Genomic DNA, 16,974 nt, shown 5'->3' with positions numbered 1-16,974 from the left:
TCAATCACCATTCTAGTAATTGCCATAAAAGATTTACCAAAGAGTATAGGTCGCTCATTATCCCTTGTTGGTGTGTTTTCTATGTCAAACACTACAAAATCAACAGGAATTATTAACTTACCTACTTGAACTAGCAAGTCTTCCACTATACCTCTAGGATGTTTTATTGATTTATTAGCAAATTGTAGAGACATGGTGGTTGGCTTCAACTCTCATAAGCCAAGTTATTCATAAATCGAATAAGGCATCAAGTTGATGCTTGCACCCAAATCTAGCATGGCTTTGGTAACCTTTTTATCACCTATTGTAATATCAATGGTAAAGCTACTAGGATCCTTCATCTTAAGGGGCAATTGATGTTGAAATACTACACTTGTTACTTGTACTTTTTCATTGTTTGCGTATCGCCTTTTGTTGGTGTTCAACTCTTTAAAGAACTTTGCATACGATGGCTTATTCTTGATAACATCCAACAAAGGTAAATTAATGTTAATTTTAGAAAGTATCTCAATATTTTTAAAAAATTATTTGCTCTCTTTTAGTCAGTTGGGAAAAGGAATAGGTGGCCTATAAGGCTGAACTACCTTATGAAATTCAGGTCTAGAAAATACTTCATTTTCTTTTTTCTCAAGCCTAAGATAGGCTCTACTTTTTTTCCTTTTGCATGCTCTCCTTATTGATTTGTATTTATACTAATTCATCATCTTTAGGTGTACTTGCATAAGAAGAAGAATTCCCTTCAGTTCCCATATCAATTTTCTTATCAACAACCTCACCTTTTTTAATAATAGTAATAGAATTGGCTTGTTCAAGTTGACTTGGTAGTTTCTCTTTTTTGAGCTCTCGAATAACTTCAACAATTTGTCACATTTGAGCTTCTAAACATTTCATTGAAGCCTCAACGGAATCTGTCTTTTTCTCATTCCTCTCCATCCTATTATGAGAAGCCATCGTAAATGATTGAAGTGTTTCTTCTAAACTTGCTTTCTTTGTTCATTAGATTGAAGAGTTTGTTCTTAATCTTGAAAGGAATGATTGGATTTCCTTTGGACTTGAGAATATTGGCTTGGCAACAAGGTTGATTTGGGTTTCTTAACATTTGTGGTGGGTTTTGGTCATTGTATCTCTAAGAAAAATTTGGATAGTTTCTCCAACTTGGGTTATATGTATTGGAATAAGGGTCATTCACAGGATGCATGGGTTGGTAAGAATCCATCAAATTAACTTGGTCATACATATTTCCTCTATAATTATCAAAAGATGAACAAATGTTAGCACCATGACTATAAAGACCACATATATCACATACCTCATTGCTTGGTGTATTTTTGGTTGAAGCAAGCATCTTAACTTGCTTTGTCAATTCAGCCAATTGCATGACCATCTCACTACTAGCTACTACTTCATTCACTCCTACTCTTTTTATCCTCCTACTATTTTTATCCTCCCACTCTTTTTTTAAGAATTGGCTCATAACATCTCAAAGATGTCATAAACCTCATCAGCAGTCTTTTTTAACATAGCACCTCCAGCTGTATTATTAACCATACATTGGTATTATTATATTAATCCATCATGAAATGATTGGTTAGTTATCGGAAGTGGGTATCCATGGTGTGGACATTGCAATAAAAGTGATTTGAAGCAATCCTATGCTTCATGAAAAGGTTCAGTATTCTTTTAATAAAAATTAGAAATTTTAACTCTTAATTCTTTGGTCTTTTGATGTGAGTAAAATCTACTCATAAACTTTTGATAAACTTCATCCAAATTCTCAAAGAATTAGGAGGCAAGGTCATCAACCAAGCCTTTGTTTTTTCTTTCAATGAATAAGGAAAACACCTCATTCTTAATCGATCTTCATTTATTCTAAATATTGGGAAAGTATGAACTATTGCATAAAATTCTCTAATAAATGTTAATGCGTCCTTACTAGGCATACCATAAAATGAAACCAAGCCTTTGCTTTTTCTTTCAATGAATAAGGAAAACACCTCATTCTTAGTTGATCTTTATTTATTCCAGATAATGAGAAAGTATGAACTATGACATAAAATTCTCTAATAAACATTAATGCATCCTCACTAAGCATACCATAAAATAAAGGAAGCATAATAAAATGAATGTTATTAAGTTCATAATTCCTAGATGCATCACCTAGAACTATTCATGAAATAGTGGTTACCAATTATAGACTGTGTATAATCTTTCACTGTCATTCGCCTTTCAGCTGCTACCTCTCTTGGTGGGTTTTCCATGATCTCAACTTCTTCTTTTAATTCCTTTTCAATCTTTTGAGTTGATAAATCAATTGATTTAATTTTCCTTCTTCGCATACAAAATAAAAGAAAATTTCAGATTTAAAAACTTAAGAACAAAATAAAAACACATAAACAAAACACAAAACATAAAACAAATAAATAAACGCAAGACACTTTTAACAATCAATTAATATAATAAAATTTGAACATAGCTCCCGGGCAACGGCGCCAAAAACTTGATGTGTCTAAGTTAATACTCGCAAATATACAAACTGTTCCTATAATAAGGGTAAGTGCACCACGAGGTCGACCTCTCAAGGAACTATGAGACCACTTATTAAAAATTATAAAGAATAATTATCAATACAAAATAATAAAAGTAAATTTAAACACTCTAATCTAGTATTTTTGAGAGAATAATATTCAAAAAGTAAATTAAATAAACTACAAAATAAATATACAATAATATGATGTATAAAAAACTATATGCTAAAGATAATATTTAGCCTAACCAATTACTTAGTAATTAATTTCCTTGTTTTACTTTAAGCTTAAATCTAATGAATGAGATGGTGATGTGCATTTTTACTTAATTACTCAAATTAATGATACAACTAAAGTTTCTTCTACCAATATAGATTGAAGCAAAGTTGGTGTCTCTAATACATTCAATCTAAATATTTTTATAACAATTACTTATATTAAACTAATATGATAGTTAAATAATAATAATAATTGAAACTAATAAAGATATGAAGATAAAAAAATCATTCATTAAATAAATAAATAACAAGGTTCATACATAAGTAAAAAATCTAAACTAAACACTTACGAAAACTAGCCTAACATATTTAACCCAATGATCATGGTATTAAATAGAAAGATATAAAACAATAAAGTAAAAGCTCTCTCTAGATCCAGAATTCTTCAAGTAGGAAGATGATTGATCCTCATTCTCCACTTCTTGAAAAACTCATCAGATCTTAAAAAAAGTAATAAAAACTAAACTAAAGTGTTTATAGAACTGTAAAGAAAATAATGGTGGATAGATGTACAGAGCATATAAGAGAAAGCTCTCCTCCTGCTTTTAGAATTAGACTTACAGAGATATATATAGAGAAGAGTCCCCATCTAAATAAGTCTCCCTAGAGATATATACCAAATATAAGTCTATCTAACATATAAGACTACATGTATCCTTATCTCCTCCAAATACTATACCATAAATAACTCTTAATATAAATCCTATAATTATACAAAATGACTAAACTGTCCCTCTTAGGCCTTGTAATTTTCGGCAGGCCTTGCAATCACAGTCCATACATTTTAATCTTGGATCTTGACGCGAATATATCTAATTAAGCTCATTTTTAAGTATTTAGACCCATATTTTTCTCTTTTTACTAATATTACCTGAAAATAGACAGTTAAGCTTAAGTGAGGTAAAAGTACATATTTTCAATATATTATATATAAAAATATATTATTAAAGCCCTAAAATACTCTAAATATCTATATATAATTTGGACCTATCAATATTATTGTTTGGTTCTTAGATCAATTTCATTAAATTATCAGTTTTTTCATTGCGATATGACGACCAAATAACGATATTAAGAATTATTAAATTTTAAATTCATATTATTATATATGAGTAACTTGGTAATTATAAATAATAAGAATAAAAATAACTAGATTCTTGCAAAATAAAAATTTCAACTGTAAACTACCTACTTTATAATGAATTGTTTTTATTTGTCTAGAAAAAGAAGCACATAAAAATTATCACAAAAACAAAAACACATGATAAGTTTCAAAAATCAATCAGGAAAGATGCACCACCAACTATTGCACTTACAAATAATTAATTCTCTTGTATACAAATAATTTACTTCTAACACAAAAATTCAGCCATTCTTCCATTAATAATAAATTTAAGGTTTGCAACTGCCCGGCAACAAGAGCATTAACAATTCATATGGATTTCCAACTATCCTCATACTTACTACAGAATCTTCATTTTTTTCTTTCCATAAAACTTTTGCTAATGAAATTGATGGGAGAGCAAGTGGGTATACCAAATCCCCTTTAATGGTTAGACTGGTAGTCCTAAAATTATAAACATCTGTTGACTTGAAACCTAATTTGAAGTGAACTATGTCATTAGCCTCTTTGTCCTTTCTAGGTTCATCCCAGTATAAATAGCTATTTGAATACATATCATTATTCAACCAAGTATAAGACTTAAGAAATGGAGCTTCACAACTTAACTTTCAAGGGATTGCCCCATTGCATCTTGGTTGGCATTTTAGTGTCTCTATGTTTTCTAGCTTCTTCTTCTCAAGCTAAAACTCACTACCATGAATTTGTTGTACGTATCCATTTCTCTCCTAGTTGCTTCTAATTAGATACACAACTCTTTTCATGATCCTTGCAAAAAATTGGATTACATGCGTCCATTAGACACCTTTTATAGGGTATTAAAGCTTGTATGATTGAGAAAAATTTAGAGTTCGATCTTCAGCAACTCTTATATCATTAATTATATAAACAGAAAGTAAAAATAAATATGTATTTGTCCATACTTCGAGCTCGTTAGATATTTACATACAAATGTGTGTTAGAGTTATATAATTGTTAGATATTTGCATACAAATGTGTTAAAGAGTTATATAATTATTCTCGAGACTTCACCTAATAAGCTTAAGCTTTTAAATGGAATGATTCTTCGATATTTATCTACATACGTTATCTTCTTGTTCATGATCATTAATATTTATGTATCTATATCTTTTGCTTTCTATTGCTTTTTGTTTTTTGGACAAATAGATTCAAGCGAAGCCAGTGAAGAGGCTGTGCAGAACCCATAGCATAATTACAGTGAATGGACAATTCCCTGGACCAACATTGGAAGTCAGAGATGGGGATAGTCTGGTGATCAAAGCTGTAAATAATGCGAAATACAATGTCACCCTCCATTGGCATGGAATAAGGCAACTTCGAAATCCATGGGCAGATGGACCTGATCATGTTACTCAGTGTCCAATTCTACCAGGTGGGAGTTACACGTACAGGTTCACAATTCAAAATCAAGAGGGGACTTTATGGTGGCATGCTCATAGCAGATGGCTTCGGGCCACTGTTTATGGAGCTCTCATAATCTATCCTAAATTGGGTTCTTCATATCCATTTCCAATGCCCAAGCGAGAGATCCCGATTCTTCTTGGTAATCCATTTTCCATTTCCATCTAAGTTGATAAAAAGATGAAACTGAAATAGCCAGACATTAGCTGATTATGATGATTGACAGGTGAGTGGTGGGACAGGAATCCCATGGATGTCCTGAGGCAGGCAATCTTCACAGGAGCAGCACCAAATGTTTCTGATGCTTATAACATTAATGGCCAACCCGGCGATCTCTATAGATGTTCCAGTAAAGGTTTGCTATTCTTGGTTTGCTTCAGAATGGTTCTTATGATTTGATAAAAAATTCGGCTCCTTTTCTAGTATGCTGCTATTCTATAGATCTATAAAAAGGTGCCCAAATGCCTAATAAGACGCCAACCATAAAAAATTTGTTTATTAAAGAGCAAGATGCTACTATGGAATATAATGTCTCTTTTACTATGTTTTGGCAATGCAGAAACTGTAATATTCCCTGTGGATTCAGGCGAGACGATTCTCCTACGAATCATTAACTCTGCTATGAACCAGGAGCTCTTCTTCGCAGTGGCTAATCACAGACTAACTGTCGTAGCTGTTGATGCAGCCTACACCAAGCCTTTCACAACCTCTGTGATTATGATAGCTCCTGGTCAAACAACTAATGTCCTCCTCACTGCCGATCAAACCCCAGGTCGCTACTACATGGCAGCACGTGCATATAACACTGCCCAGAATGCAGCATTTGATAATACGACTACAACTGCAATCCTGCAATACAAATCTGCTCCTTGTAATTCCAAGAAAGGGAAGTCCTCGCAGGCAATCCTGCCCCAACTACCAGCCTACAACGACACAAATACAGCAACGGCATTCACTGCCCAATTAAGGAGTCCTTCCAACGTGAAAGTTCCCACTGACATTGACGACAACCTGTTTTTCGCAGTGGGATTAGGATTAATTAATTGTACCAATCCCAATAGCCCCCGCTGTCAGGGTCCAAATGGAACCCGATTTGCTGCCAGTATCAACAATGTGTCTTTCGTACTGCCGACAAGAAACTCCATAATGCAAGCTTACTACCAGGGTCAACCTGGCATCTTCACCACAGACTTTCCACCTGCTCCCCCTATAAAATTTAATTACTCAGGCAATGTGCCCCGGGGCCTATGGCAACCTGTTCCAGGAACTAAGCTTTACAAGCTCAAGTATGGTTCGAAAGTACAAATTGTGTTCCAGGATACCAGCATTGTAACAACTGAGGACCACCCAATGCATCTCCATGGATACGAATTTGCAGTTGTTGGGATGGGTTTTGGTAACTTCAACCCAGGAACAGATACAGCTAAGTTCAACCTCATTGATCCACCGCTTAGGAATACTATTGGAACCCCTCCTGGCGGTTGGGTAGCCATCCGATTTGTTGCTGATAATCCAGGTAATATACAAAAACTTTATACTTCAATACAAATGCATTATGGTACCTCTATTGACCCGCCTAGTATGAAACAGGAATTTGGTTGTTGCACTGTCACCTGGATTCCCATATTACCTGGGGTTTGGCCATGGCTTTCCTGGTTGAGAATGGAGTTGGGAAGTTGCAGTCCGTACAGCCTCCACCGCTAGATCTACCCCAATGTTAGTGTCTCCTCTGAAGAAAGATGCCCAAGAATCAACTTCAATCATTCTCCCAGACGACGCATTTACCATTTCCATGGATATTGTATTGACTTTCTTAGTTTTAGAGGGGATGATGTTGAATTAATTAAGCAAGTTAATTTTATATGTTTTAACTTAAAGAAAATTCTATTGGCTTTCTTAGTTTTGAGTGCATGTATTCCTCTTAGAATCTGAAGAAAATTCTCATTTTGTAATAAATTGGAATATTTATTACTTCTTAGTTTTATACCAGTAACCTTGGATTGCAGAGTTCCAACAGCCAATCAGTGTGGATAAACTCACTGACAATCAGTAGGAACTACGAACCAGGAACTAGACAGTAAGAAAATAAAATGAAATGAAATCTATCTAATAAAAAAATGACAGTAATCCAGAGGGCAAAGATCCATTTTCTGGTCATCCTACCTGAATTAGGACTAAATAGGGTACAAAGATTTGGTGCTTCATTTCAAAATGGAACCAAATTTCAATTTGTTTATTTTAATCATCAAATTTCACCCTTCCTAATTTTTCTAGAATGGCCATAGAATGAAGAATATTCTAATTTTATTCTCCATATCAGACACCATGTTAGTTTGTAGATGAAGCATGTGTAATACCCAAAACTTGAGATTTGATGCAAAAGGGCTACATAATTTTACTTTTCTTTTTTCCTTTTTTTGTTAAATGACAGTCTCGGTGAAGGTCAAGTTGAGATTATTGTTGGGCAAAATTAGATTTATGATCTAATATATTTATTTTTCTTAATTTTTTTTATAAATTGCTTTTGTCAAACTTCAATTCAGAAAAGAAAAAATCAACTTACCTATTTTTTAAAAATAATTTTTAGAGCTCAAAATGTTAACTTTTCCTAAATCAGTTTGAGAAAATCAGTCCCAAATGGATTTTAATTCACAAAACATGGTTATTTGAAGAAACACATTTAACTATCAATTGGAAAACATAAACATAATAATCATATTCTACTTAAAGATTAGCATTGTGTTTCACCTTTAATACCATCTCAAGCATATGGCAATTGAATAATAAGATATACAAGAAAAAGAAGGCCAAAGATATAAAAATAATAATACTAACTTTAAATTAAACAGTACTAGTTATTTTACTTTTAACACTAAAAATGATCCAATAAGCCATTAAAAGTAAGAAATTAAGATTTAAATGTTTAAATTTTATAACATTAACATATGTTTCAAATTGTGTCAAAAGTAAAACATAGTGATAAGTTTAGACACAATATGGTTATTGTATTCCACAACTATGAATTAAATTTGTTTCTTCAGAAAACTATTTTGTGAATTAATCTTCATCGAGCTTCATTAACTCAAATAAAAATATGATACCTTTTTAGTAACAAACCCCCGAAACTCAGATATCATCATGTCTCACTTATGAGTAAAGTTAGAAGGTTGAATTCCTGTGAAATAAAAATAGAAACTTAGTCACCACAACAAGACATATTGAGATTTAATACAAAAATTGGAGTGCTATCTAGACATTTAACTCGAACTAAATCTCAGTAAAGTAATGGTCACAAGTGACTCCCACAAATTATTTGTCATGATGATAATGCAACATGATTGCTCAAAAATGGGTGCCACCCAGAACAGAGATCACAACTACTGGTTGTGGTATGAGTGTACTAATTGCAGAATATTGAAACAACTCCGACTTTTCACCAACTGCCTTATGATTAACTATGCAACAAATAATGGTCCAAAACCTTGCCTGAATGATTCACTGCGCGTATAGATATCATACAAATGACTTACCCAACCAATCCATTCTAGTGCAGAAATTCCAGGTTCTACAAAAAGCTGTTGACTTAAGTCTGTCCAGTCAAGCAACAAATTTCAAACAGCGAGTATCATCATGTATATTCTGACAACGGGTAGAACAAAAGCGTGTTCCACATCTAACACATGTATAGCTGGAAGCAAATCCACAAACAGCGCAGAAATGTCGGCGGCAAGTAGAACTTGGAGGACCTACTGCTGCCTTCAAATAGGATGGAACATGTGGAGGCAAAGAGTCCAAATTTGCCTATAATTGTCAATGAATTAATTAGACCAGAAAAATAGAAACATTAAACAGAATGGAAAGAAGATTTCCAAAGTTACCTCATGTAAGAGCTCAAGAAAATTTCTTGGGGCTTTCCTGGCATTCTCAAGTGCTTTTGCTTGCCGGGTTCTCCGTTTTGTGCTCTTGGGCTGCTTTTTTTGCAAATATCCTACAAAATTTGGATACAGAATGGTTTAAATGCCTAAAAAAATAAAAAAAGTTCTAGAGACCAGAGAAGATATACTCTCCCAATTTGAAGCGTCCATCCATTGACCAATTCTAACACAATTTTTATTTATTTTTTTCCTCGGATCAACATTATAGATAAAAATGGACAAGATGATTTCTAGCCCAAGTTATTGTTTACAGTAAGAATTATGTGACAAGAACATATTAATAATAAATCCAGATGGTAAAATGAAAACGCTTTTCTTCCAAACACAGCATCTTCGAGAAGAGGAAGGTTGTTGTTGTTGTTGTTGTTTTTCAGCAAAGTATTTAACAATTGGGCACGAAAAGCTTAATTACTGAAGCAAAGAGAAGATATCTACGCACCTTCATCATCATCATCATCAAGGGAAGCCTCGTCATCATCATTAGTTTCCACCGTTTCCATTCCCACAAAATCATTTTCTAATGCTTCAAGTCGAGCAAGAGCTGCCTGAATATTGATAAAGAAATTAGAAAGAACAAATATTTCAGAAAATATAAAATACAAATACACGCATGTGTGAATGCCCAATGAGGAGTGGCCTGCTGATATTCTCACTTCCAGGAATATCCTCTTCACCCTCGACCCACCATTATTCCAATATTGGGGAATGTTGGGGTCAGAGATTTTTGAGGATGACTACCTGAGTTCGGTTGTCACTGCTTGCCAGGGCAGCAGCCATTTTTGGAGCAACTTTACGAGTTCGGCTTGACATTCGCCTAATCGAATTTGACAAATCATCGTCCATAGTTGCAAACTCTAGCTAGAGTTGATCACAGATAAACAAAGTTGAGCGCTTATAGAGACGGCATTTAAACGAAAGCATGCGATACAGTAGAGCAAACAGTTACCTTGACAGGAGAAAAAAAAAAAAAAAAGAGCAAGATGGGGGAAGCTTTGAGATCTTTTATCCTTTGTTTTAATGTGGAGAGATGGTGATAAATGGGTGAAAGATGAGGAAGATGGATTGCATGATAATTGTTCTCTTGGATTAGGGATTGCTGATACTGATTGACTGGGCGAAAAATAATTGCTGCTTATTTCTTTTTCGCGGGCGGGGGTGGGGGGGGGTGGGGGGGGGGGGGGGGTGGTTGCAAAGGCGCATTTTGCTCTCATATTTATATCAGGCCCATATTTACACGTTTTAACCCAATTAGTCATGAAATTGCCAAGGTAAAAGGGGAATGGGTAAAAAATGAGTTTGTGGGTCAATTTACTCAACAATTAGGATAACATTGTCTATTTATTAATAGTGTTATATATAAATTTTAAAATAATACGAAATTTAAATGAGTTATAAAAATATAATACATGTAATATATTTATTTAATTAGTTGTATAGCAATATATATAATTCAATTTGATATGTAAAATATGACACGATATGTATAATATATTTATTTAAATAGTAACTAAAATAATTAATTATATGCGGTGATACATGTAACACGACACGGTAATATATGATATATTTATTTAAATAGTAACTACTAAGTTATAACGGTTTTATGTATCAATTTACTATACTATACGTTTCATAAATAAGCCAATATATTTTGAACACGAATCTATTAAAATTTAATCCTAACACGTTGACTTTACGTGTTAAATTTACATGTTGTGACCTATTTTAACACCCTACTCAAACTTAATTAAAAATTTACTTTCACTATTTATATCCTTCTAAATCCGATTAGTACTATACTATATTACTCTAATTTATCTAAATATGATATATTTTTATGTTTATAAATATATTTTCTAGATATTAAATGAATAACGAGTACTTTATCTGTTTATATAATTCTATTATAGTCTAACGAGTCAGATATCTAATTTAAATTAATGTTCAACTAATAAATTAATAAATAATTTCTTTTCACCAATTATGTTGATATATTTAGATTCTAATAGTTGACTAGCAAATTCTGTGGCTTTTTAACTTGTAATTGAAGTTCAAATCACTTCTTTTAATTTTTTTCGACCATTTTGACTCAATAGTTAATAAATATGGCTCATTTTGTCTTTCTTTTTTTAATAAAAATCAAGAGAGTAAAAGGCGCTTTCCATGAAAGAGAGTGATACCAAAAAATAAATAATATTCTTTAAATTAAATCTAATAAATAAATAACTATATTTTAAAATATATAATAAATAATATTATTATCATAACACCTTGCTCCTGCAACAACACCACCGCCTCTAGCTACAAGTCTCTATCTACAGTAATCACCGCCTCCTGAACACCAGCAATAACAACATCACCATCTGCAATAACCATCGTCGATTGCAAGTTTGCAACAACTATAATCTCCTGGCCTCCCTTCACATTGACTGACATAGAATCTTGGCCTTGGTGACCGAAACCTACTCAGTTTGGTGGGCTGTATGTATCTACTCAGTTTGATAACATTGGGACCATATCGTCTGATGAGAATATTCCCATAACGTTTCCATTGCAGAGTGATGAAAAATCTGCTTATTTGCATAATGAAACATAATAGTATTATCTTAGTATTAAAAAAATTATAATAAATATAATATTCCTGTGGTTGTTTCAAACATCTTTAACTTTCCATGATTTCAATCTGCAGGAGGAAGTAGCAGAAAAGTTTATTTAGCCGAAGAAAGCCAAGCATTTAAAGAAAAATACATTATATATAGGTGGGTTATCAATGGTACCAAATTAAATCATCAATCAGATAACAGCTTGCTATGTATGATAGTTTGAAGATGTTAGTGTATGTTTGAATAATGAAACCTCACCTCAACACTACAAAATCTCGACATTTGGGATGTGCTGCACCTTCCAGCGATCTTTGCTTTCTGATCCTTTTATACTGCCTATAAGACTTGAGGAGTTTGGCGACAACAGGAGGTTATGAAGCTTAGTAAGGAATTCAATACCTTGAGGCAGTTCATTTAATGCCATGCAGGAGGCAAGACAAGGCATAAGAGTTGGATATCTGGCATTCCAATCACAGAAACACAACTTTGCTGCAATTCTTCATCCATTAGCCATCTCTCCAGCAATCCCTACAGTATCATCTTCTTTAATGAACAAAGATGAATCCCTGTGGTATAAAGGCCATTTGTTATCATCTGAACCCACATCTTGTATACGGTCAATACTATGTCTCCGCCTCCTCTCAGGAATGGGTTGGATGGTTTCATTGATTTTCTGCAATTTAGATGTTGTCCGACGTGTCAACCAGAGATCATTTGATGAAGGAATTGAGAGAAATCACATGCATCAGCAGCATAATGGGGGCGATTTCTCTTAATCCCTTCATCAAATGATGTCTTCAATTTGGTATGTTAGTTCCCTCACACTTGCCACCCACGTCTTCTCTTCCTCCATCTTCAACTGTTTTCTCTCAGCATCCAGTCAAAAAGCCTTCATGCTTTCTAGTTCATTTTTAAGTTCATTATGGATACCTCCTAACAATGATGCTTCACTCTGCAGAGCAGATACTATTATCCCAATCAGGTGATCAACTACCATCGAGGCCATGGTGGTCTTCTGTATTCACTTCCTTCGACTCTTCCGGTTATGTTCTGCATTAGCACCATATTGGGTTCAGAAACTAGAAACCGAAAAGGAAAGAAAAAGAAAAATTCATGTTTCATTCAATTTCTTGAATTACAAACTGATAACAATTTGTCCATCCTTTATCACATGAGCTCTTCTCTAATGAAATGTAGTAATTCATGTACTGCTTAGGGAGAAACAATTGGCAATTCCTTATTCTTGGCTACTGATTCTGCACATTCTGTTGTTTTTAAGTCTATTAACACACGTCCTTTTCTGGTATATGGGCAAAGAAATAAAATAGTTGGAACCAAGTTGCACCTTGAAGTGCAACTACATGCTTTTTTAACAAGAGATATGCATGTCCATATTTTACATCTAATATTTCCATATCTGGAGATATGATCAACAGAAACTCTGTTGAATTGTTTCATCTAAAAACTCATGCTTGGAATTTCAAGCTATTATAAAAGTTCAGCATATGTAAATGTACAATAACAAGTATACCCCTCACACATTCTCCACCTTTATATTAACAAGTTTTCTGTCAAAAGTGCCAGTTTAAGGTTGAAACATGATGATGTACTTGCAATGAAATTTAATATGGTATGAAACAGAAGACAGTAGTTTCTAGTGAAAGATTAAAGAAGTGGACAGTTATATTTTAGACTATGAAATCTCAACCAGTCATTTTGAATATTCCAATGGTTGTGATAGAACACAACCTCTGCCTCGGAGGAGTAGATACAAAGAGTTTATGTTGCTCCACCAGAGATATTAGCCTAGTGAAATTTAAAGATTTGAATGCATCTATCCTTCTTCTCACTATGCCAATTTTAAAAGCTGAAAACACAGTGCGATCCCAACATCCACAACCAACCAAACCTGTAATAAGATATACACAGAATTGAGATAAGAGGAAAACCTTTATCAAGAAAGGCAGAGAGCACTATGAAAAGAGGAGGAACACTGTCATGTAAACAATCAGATTACACACACACAGGGTGACAAGTGCTAATAATGCGGCTATGCTTTTTTCTTTTATTCTTTCTCCATCTTCATAATGTCTTCTCCAACTCTTTTTTCCTTTTCTTCTTTCCTCAAGTGAAAAGAAATCAAAATATTAACATATAAGTATGGAACTTAACTTCAATCTCATTGCAATTAATTAATTACATTGCTTCTGCTTTGGCACCTGTTCTCATTCATGTATTATTTCTCCTGCTTCTAACAATTTTCTTTTTTCCGTTTCTTTTGTAGAAGATGTTATTTCTGCAGATTGTAATGTCACTCTAGACTAACGCAAGTATTCCTTTTCTGTTAAAAAGAAAAATAGAAGCCCAGGGACCAAAATTGGATGGTATTATATGAATTAAACATGCAAATTAACAGGCTGAAATAGGACATTCGATAACATGACACAAATTTAAATTATAACCATTGACTAAAAAGTTTAATCATTGCTAATTGTTTAAATTAATTGGAACCAGAAAGATCTATAAAAGAAACCAATAATCACTAAGTTTCTCCTAACTGTGTACTAACCTATAATAATAAAATGAATGTAACATAACACTGTTGTAAAGATAAAAGTATATCTAGACTATGGCGATGCAGGGTTTGGAAGGTTCTTCGGTCATGTATCTCTTCCAGAACCAATGATTTTTCCAAATTTGAGACATTTCTTCAATTGGAATGTTCTTAGTCTCCGGCAAGAAGAAATAAATGAAGATAGTCATGACCGCAACGAAAAATGCGAAAAAGATGAACAATCCAAACTTCAAGACGCAAAGCATCGGAAGGAACAATTGAGCAATTGCAAATGTGAACAGCATGTTTACTGCTGCGACAACACTCTGAGCTGCTGATCTGATTTCCAATGGGAATATTTCACTTGGCACTAACCATCCTAATGGTCCCCATGACCATGCATATCCTGCTACAAAAATGCAGATGCACAACACAACTAGAATTGCATACCATGATGGTAAATTATTTACTATTCCTGTCTTTCCAAATTTCCATCCAATAAACACTGCTACCAAAATCACACAAGAAGTTAATGAGAAATTGTTTGATATCATAATCGTTTTCATGAGGTATGTATATGATAAAGTGTATAAATAATAAGTATTTTGTTAATTACCTGAAAGATTAGCATTTGAAGTCCACCTTCAAGAAACAAAGTCCTTCTTCCCCATTTATCAGTTCCATACATAGAAACAAATGTAGCCAAGACATTAACAATTCCAGTAACTACTGCGGAAAGAAGAGAAGCATCGTCTTTAAACCCAATGCTTTGAAACAGCACTGGAGCGTAAAACATGACCACATTAATTCCAGTAAGTTGCTGAAGTGCTGGGATTAGTACAGCCATTACGAGATGTGGTTTGTATTTCCGTGTCCTCAGAAGCTTTCTCCATGGATCCTCCACCTGCCTAGCCTCGTCGGAAGCCTTAACCAAGTCTTGAAATTCATTCTCAATTTGGTGGTCTTGAGTAGCACCGCGGATACATTTAAGGATGGCTTTAGCTTCTTGCTCTTGACCTTTCTCTAACAGAGAGTTTGGTGTATTTGGAAGAAACAAAGCTGAGATAAAGATGAAAGCAGCGGGAACACATGCACCGCCAAGACTAACACGCCATGCTTGGCCGTTTTTCATCAAAATTGGAGTCACATAATTGACGAGATTAGCGCAGAGAATACCAATTGTTATGGACAATTGAAACACAATGTTGAAAAAGCCACGTCTTTTGTACGGAGCCATCTCTGAAACATAAAGCGGCACAGACTGGAAGCACAGATTTTATCAATCAGTATCAATATGGATATGAAGAGAAGAGAGACATTAATGATTCATACGACAAAATTAAGCATACCTGAATAGAAAAGCCAACACCAATACCCAACAAGATATGGCCAAGAATAAGCATCCAGACAGCCTGAGCAGCACCATTGAGAGCAGCTCCGGCCAGGAAAACAAAACCACCGAGAACCATGGACATTCTTCGACCGAGTTTGCTGGTGATCCATGATGCACAGAGGGACGCAACCAGCGCAGCCAGGTATAAAGAAGATGTAAAACTAGTAAGAGTAAGATCGTTGAACTTGCAGTACTGACTGACTGAGCTATCTAATGTTTTCTTTCGATAAACTGAAGGAAAGAATCCACTCAAGAAGGAAGCCATGGATGTCACACCACCTGCATGCATGCATGAATGTACAGACATTATATTTGTACGTTTTAATTACTTACTGAAGAAACTGATTAATTAATTAAATAGCTTCTTCTTCTATAAGAGAAATTGACATTAAAGGAAAAACTAACCAGAGATACCGATATCATAACCAAACATCAAACCACCTATGCCTCCTATGATGCATGCAAATACGACATAGAGTGTCGTCTTCGAAGTGTAATTAGGGTCACTGCCACCACCAACTCTGACAACAATAGAAGCCATCTTTTGATTGATTTTGATTGAATCAATGAAGATTGAAGATTGAAGATTGAAGAATGAAGGATGGGTTGAGAAGGTCAGTAATGTTGGGTTTATATAGAGAATTCAATGAAACCTCAGCTCTTAATTTTCAGTCTCCTATTTGTATTTGTATTACGATTCCTTCTTCTGTTTGGAAATCCAATTTTGTAGTACAATTCCTACTTGTTTTGGAACATCAACTGAACAACAAATGTCTAAAATCCAAATAACAATAGGAAAATAGCTTCCCATTGTTGTTTGATTTATGTTGCACAGAAACTGTTCTAAGAACATTGTCATTCCGGCCGGCGGTTGATGGCCTGGCTCAGAAGCTTAATAATAATAACAACAACAATAATAATAATAACAACAACAATAATAATAATAATAACAACAATATTATTATTATTATTTAAATATATAAGACGGGTTTTAAATTCTTTTAATGAAATATGTCTACTTTTTTTGTCCGTCCAAAGACATATTACTATACTACTTTATTGACATGTAATATTTTGATGGTACAAAGCATAACTAGCCCTTTAATCTTAACTTTTTTTTTTTTTGTAAAATTAAGCCTCTCAT

General features: G+C 33.8%; 3 protein-coding genes and 1 non-coding gene across 9 annotated transcripts; 2 read left to right on the top strand and 2 right to left on the bottom strand.

Moving 5' to 3' along the window:
• The first annotated feature begins 1,605 nt into the window (after window positions 1-1,605).
• LOC112534398 lies at window positions 1,606-1,713 on the top strand. Its single transcript, XR_003078688.1, has one exon. It is a non-coding gene; the product is annotated as a small nucleolar RNA R71 (small nucleolar RNA).
• A 2,768-nt stretch (window positions 1,714-4,481) lies between these two features.
• LOC8270287 (laccase-13) lies at window positions 4,482-7,323 on the top strand. Of its 2 annotated transcripts, XM_002516299.4 has the most exons (5): window positions 4,482-4,632; window positions 5,091-5,487; window positions 5,572-5,700; window positions 5,905-6,861; window positions 6,936-7,323. In XM_002516299.4, the coding sequence occupies exons 1-5, from the start codon at window positions 4,513-4,515 to the stop codon at window positions 7,064-7,066; spliced, it is 1,734 nt and encodes a 577-aa protein (XP_002516345.1). In that variant the 5' UTR covers window positions 4,482-4,512; the 3' UTR covers window positions 7,067-7,323. The 2 variants fall into 2 exon arrangements, with proteins under 2 accessions (XP_002516345.1, XP_048227042.1); XM_048371085.1 differs by having other exon boundaries at window positions 5,905-7,323.
• On the bottom strand, window positions 5,169-10,434 carry LOC8270286 (SWR1 complex subunit 6). Of its 5 annotated transcripts, XR_007214837.1 has the most exons (7): window positions 10,019-10,434; window positions 9,720-9,825; window positions 9,224-9,333; window positions 8,876-9,146; window positions 8,447-8,520; window positions 6,976-7,074; window positions 5,169-6,849 (listed from the first exon to the last, which is right to left on the bottom strand). XR_007214837.1 is itself a non-coding variant. In XM_002516298.4 (4 exons), exons 1-4 carry the CDS (start codon window positions 10,121-10,123, stop codon window positions 8,943-8,945), a joined length of 525 nt encoding a protein of 174 aa, XP_002516344.1. In that variant the 5' UTR covers window positions 10,124-10,434; the 3' UTR covers window positions 8,542-8,942. The 5 variants fall into 5 exon arrangements, 1 of the variants encoding a protein (XP_002516344.1); XR_007214836.1 differs by having other exon boundaries at window positions 6,976-8,520; XR_001535017.3 differs by having other exon boundaries at window positions 5,169-7,074.
• LOC8270284 (sugar transport protein 12) lies at window positions 9,341-16,403 on the bottom strand. Its single transcript, XM_048371086.1, has 5 exons — window positions 16,236-16,403; window positions 15,787-16,109; window positions 15,055-15,698; window positions 14,548-14,956; window positions 9,341-9,645 (listed from the first exon to the last, which is right to left on the bottom strand). The coding sequence occupies exons 1-5, from the start codon at window positions 16,369-16,371 to the stop codon at window positions 9,511-9,513; spliced, it is 1,647 nt and encodes a 548-aa protein (XP_048227043.1). The 5' UTR covers window positions 16,372-16,403; the 3' UTR covers window positions 9,341-9,510.
• Window positions 16,404-16,974: the final 571 nt, after the last annotated feature.

The sequence above is a fragment of the Ricinus communis genome, chromosome 2 (genome assembly GCF_019578655.1).
Source record: "Ricinus communis isolate WT05 ecotype wild-type chromosome 2, ASM1957865v1, whole genome shotgun sequence".
In the NCBI taxonomy this organism is placed as follows: domain Eukaryota; kingdom Viridiplantae; phylum Streptophyta; class Magnoliopsida; order Malpighiales; family Euphorbiaceae; genus Ricinus; species Ricinus communis.
Note: the sequence above shows the minus strand (reverse complement) of the source record. Positions and strands in the feature narration are given on the sequence as shown.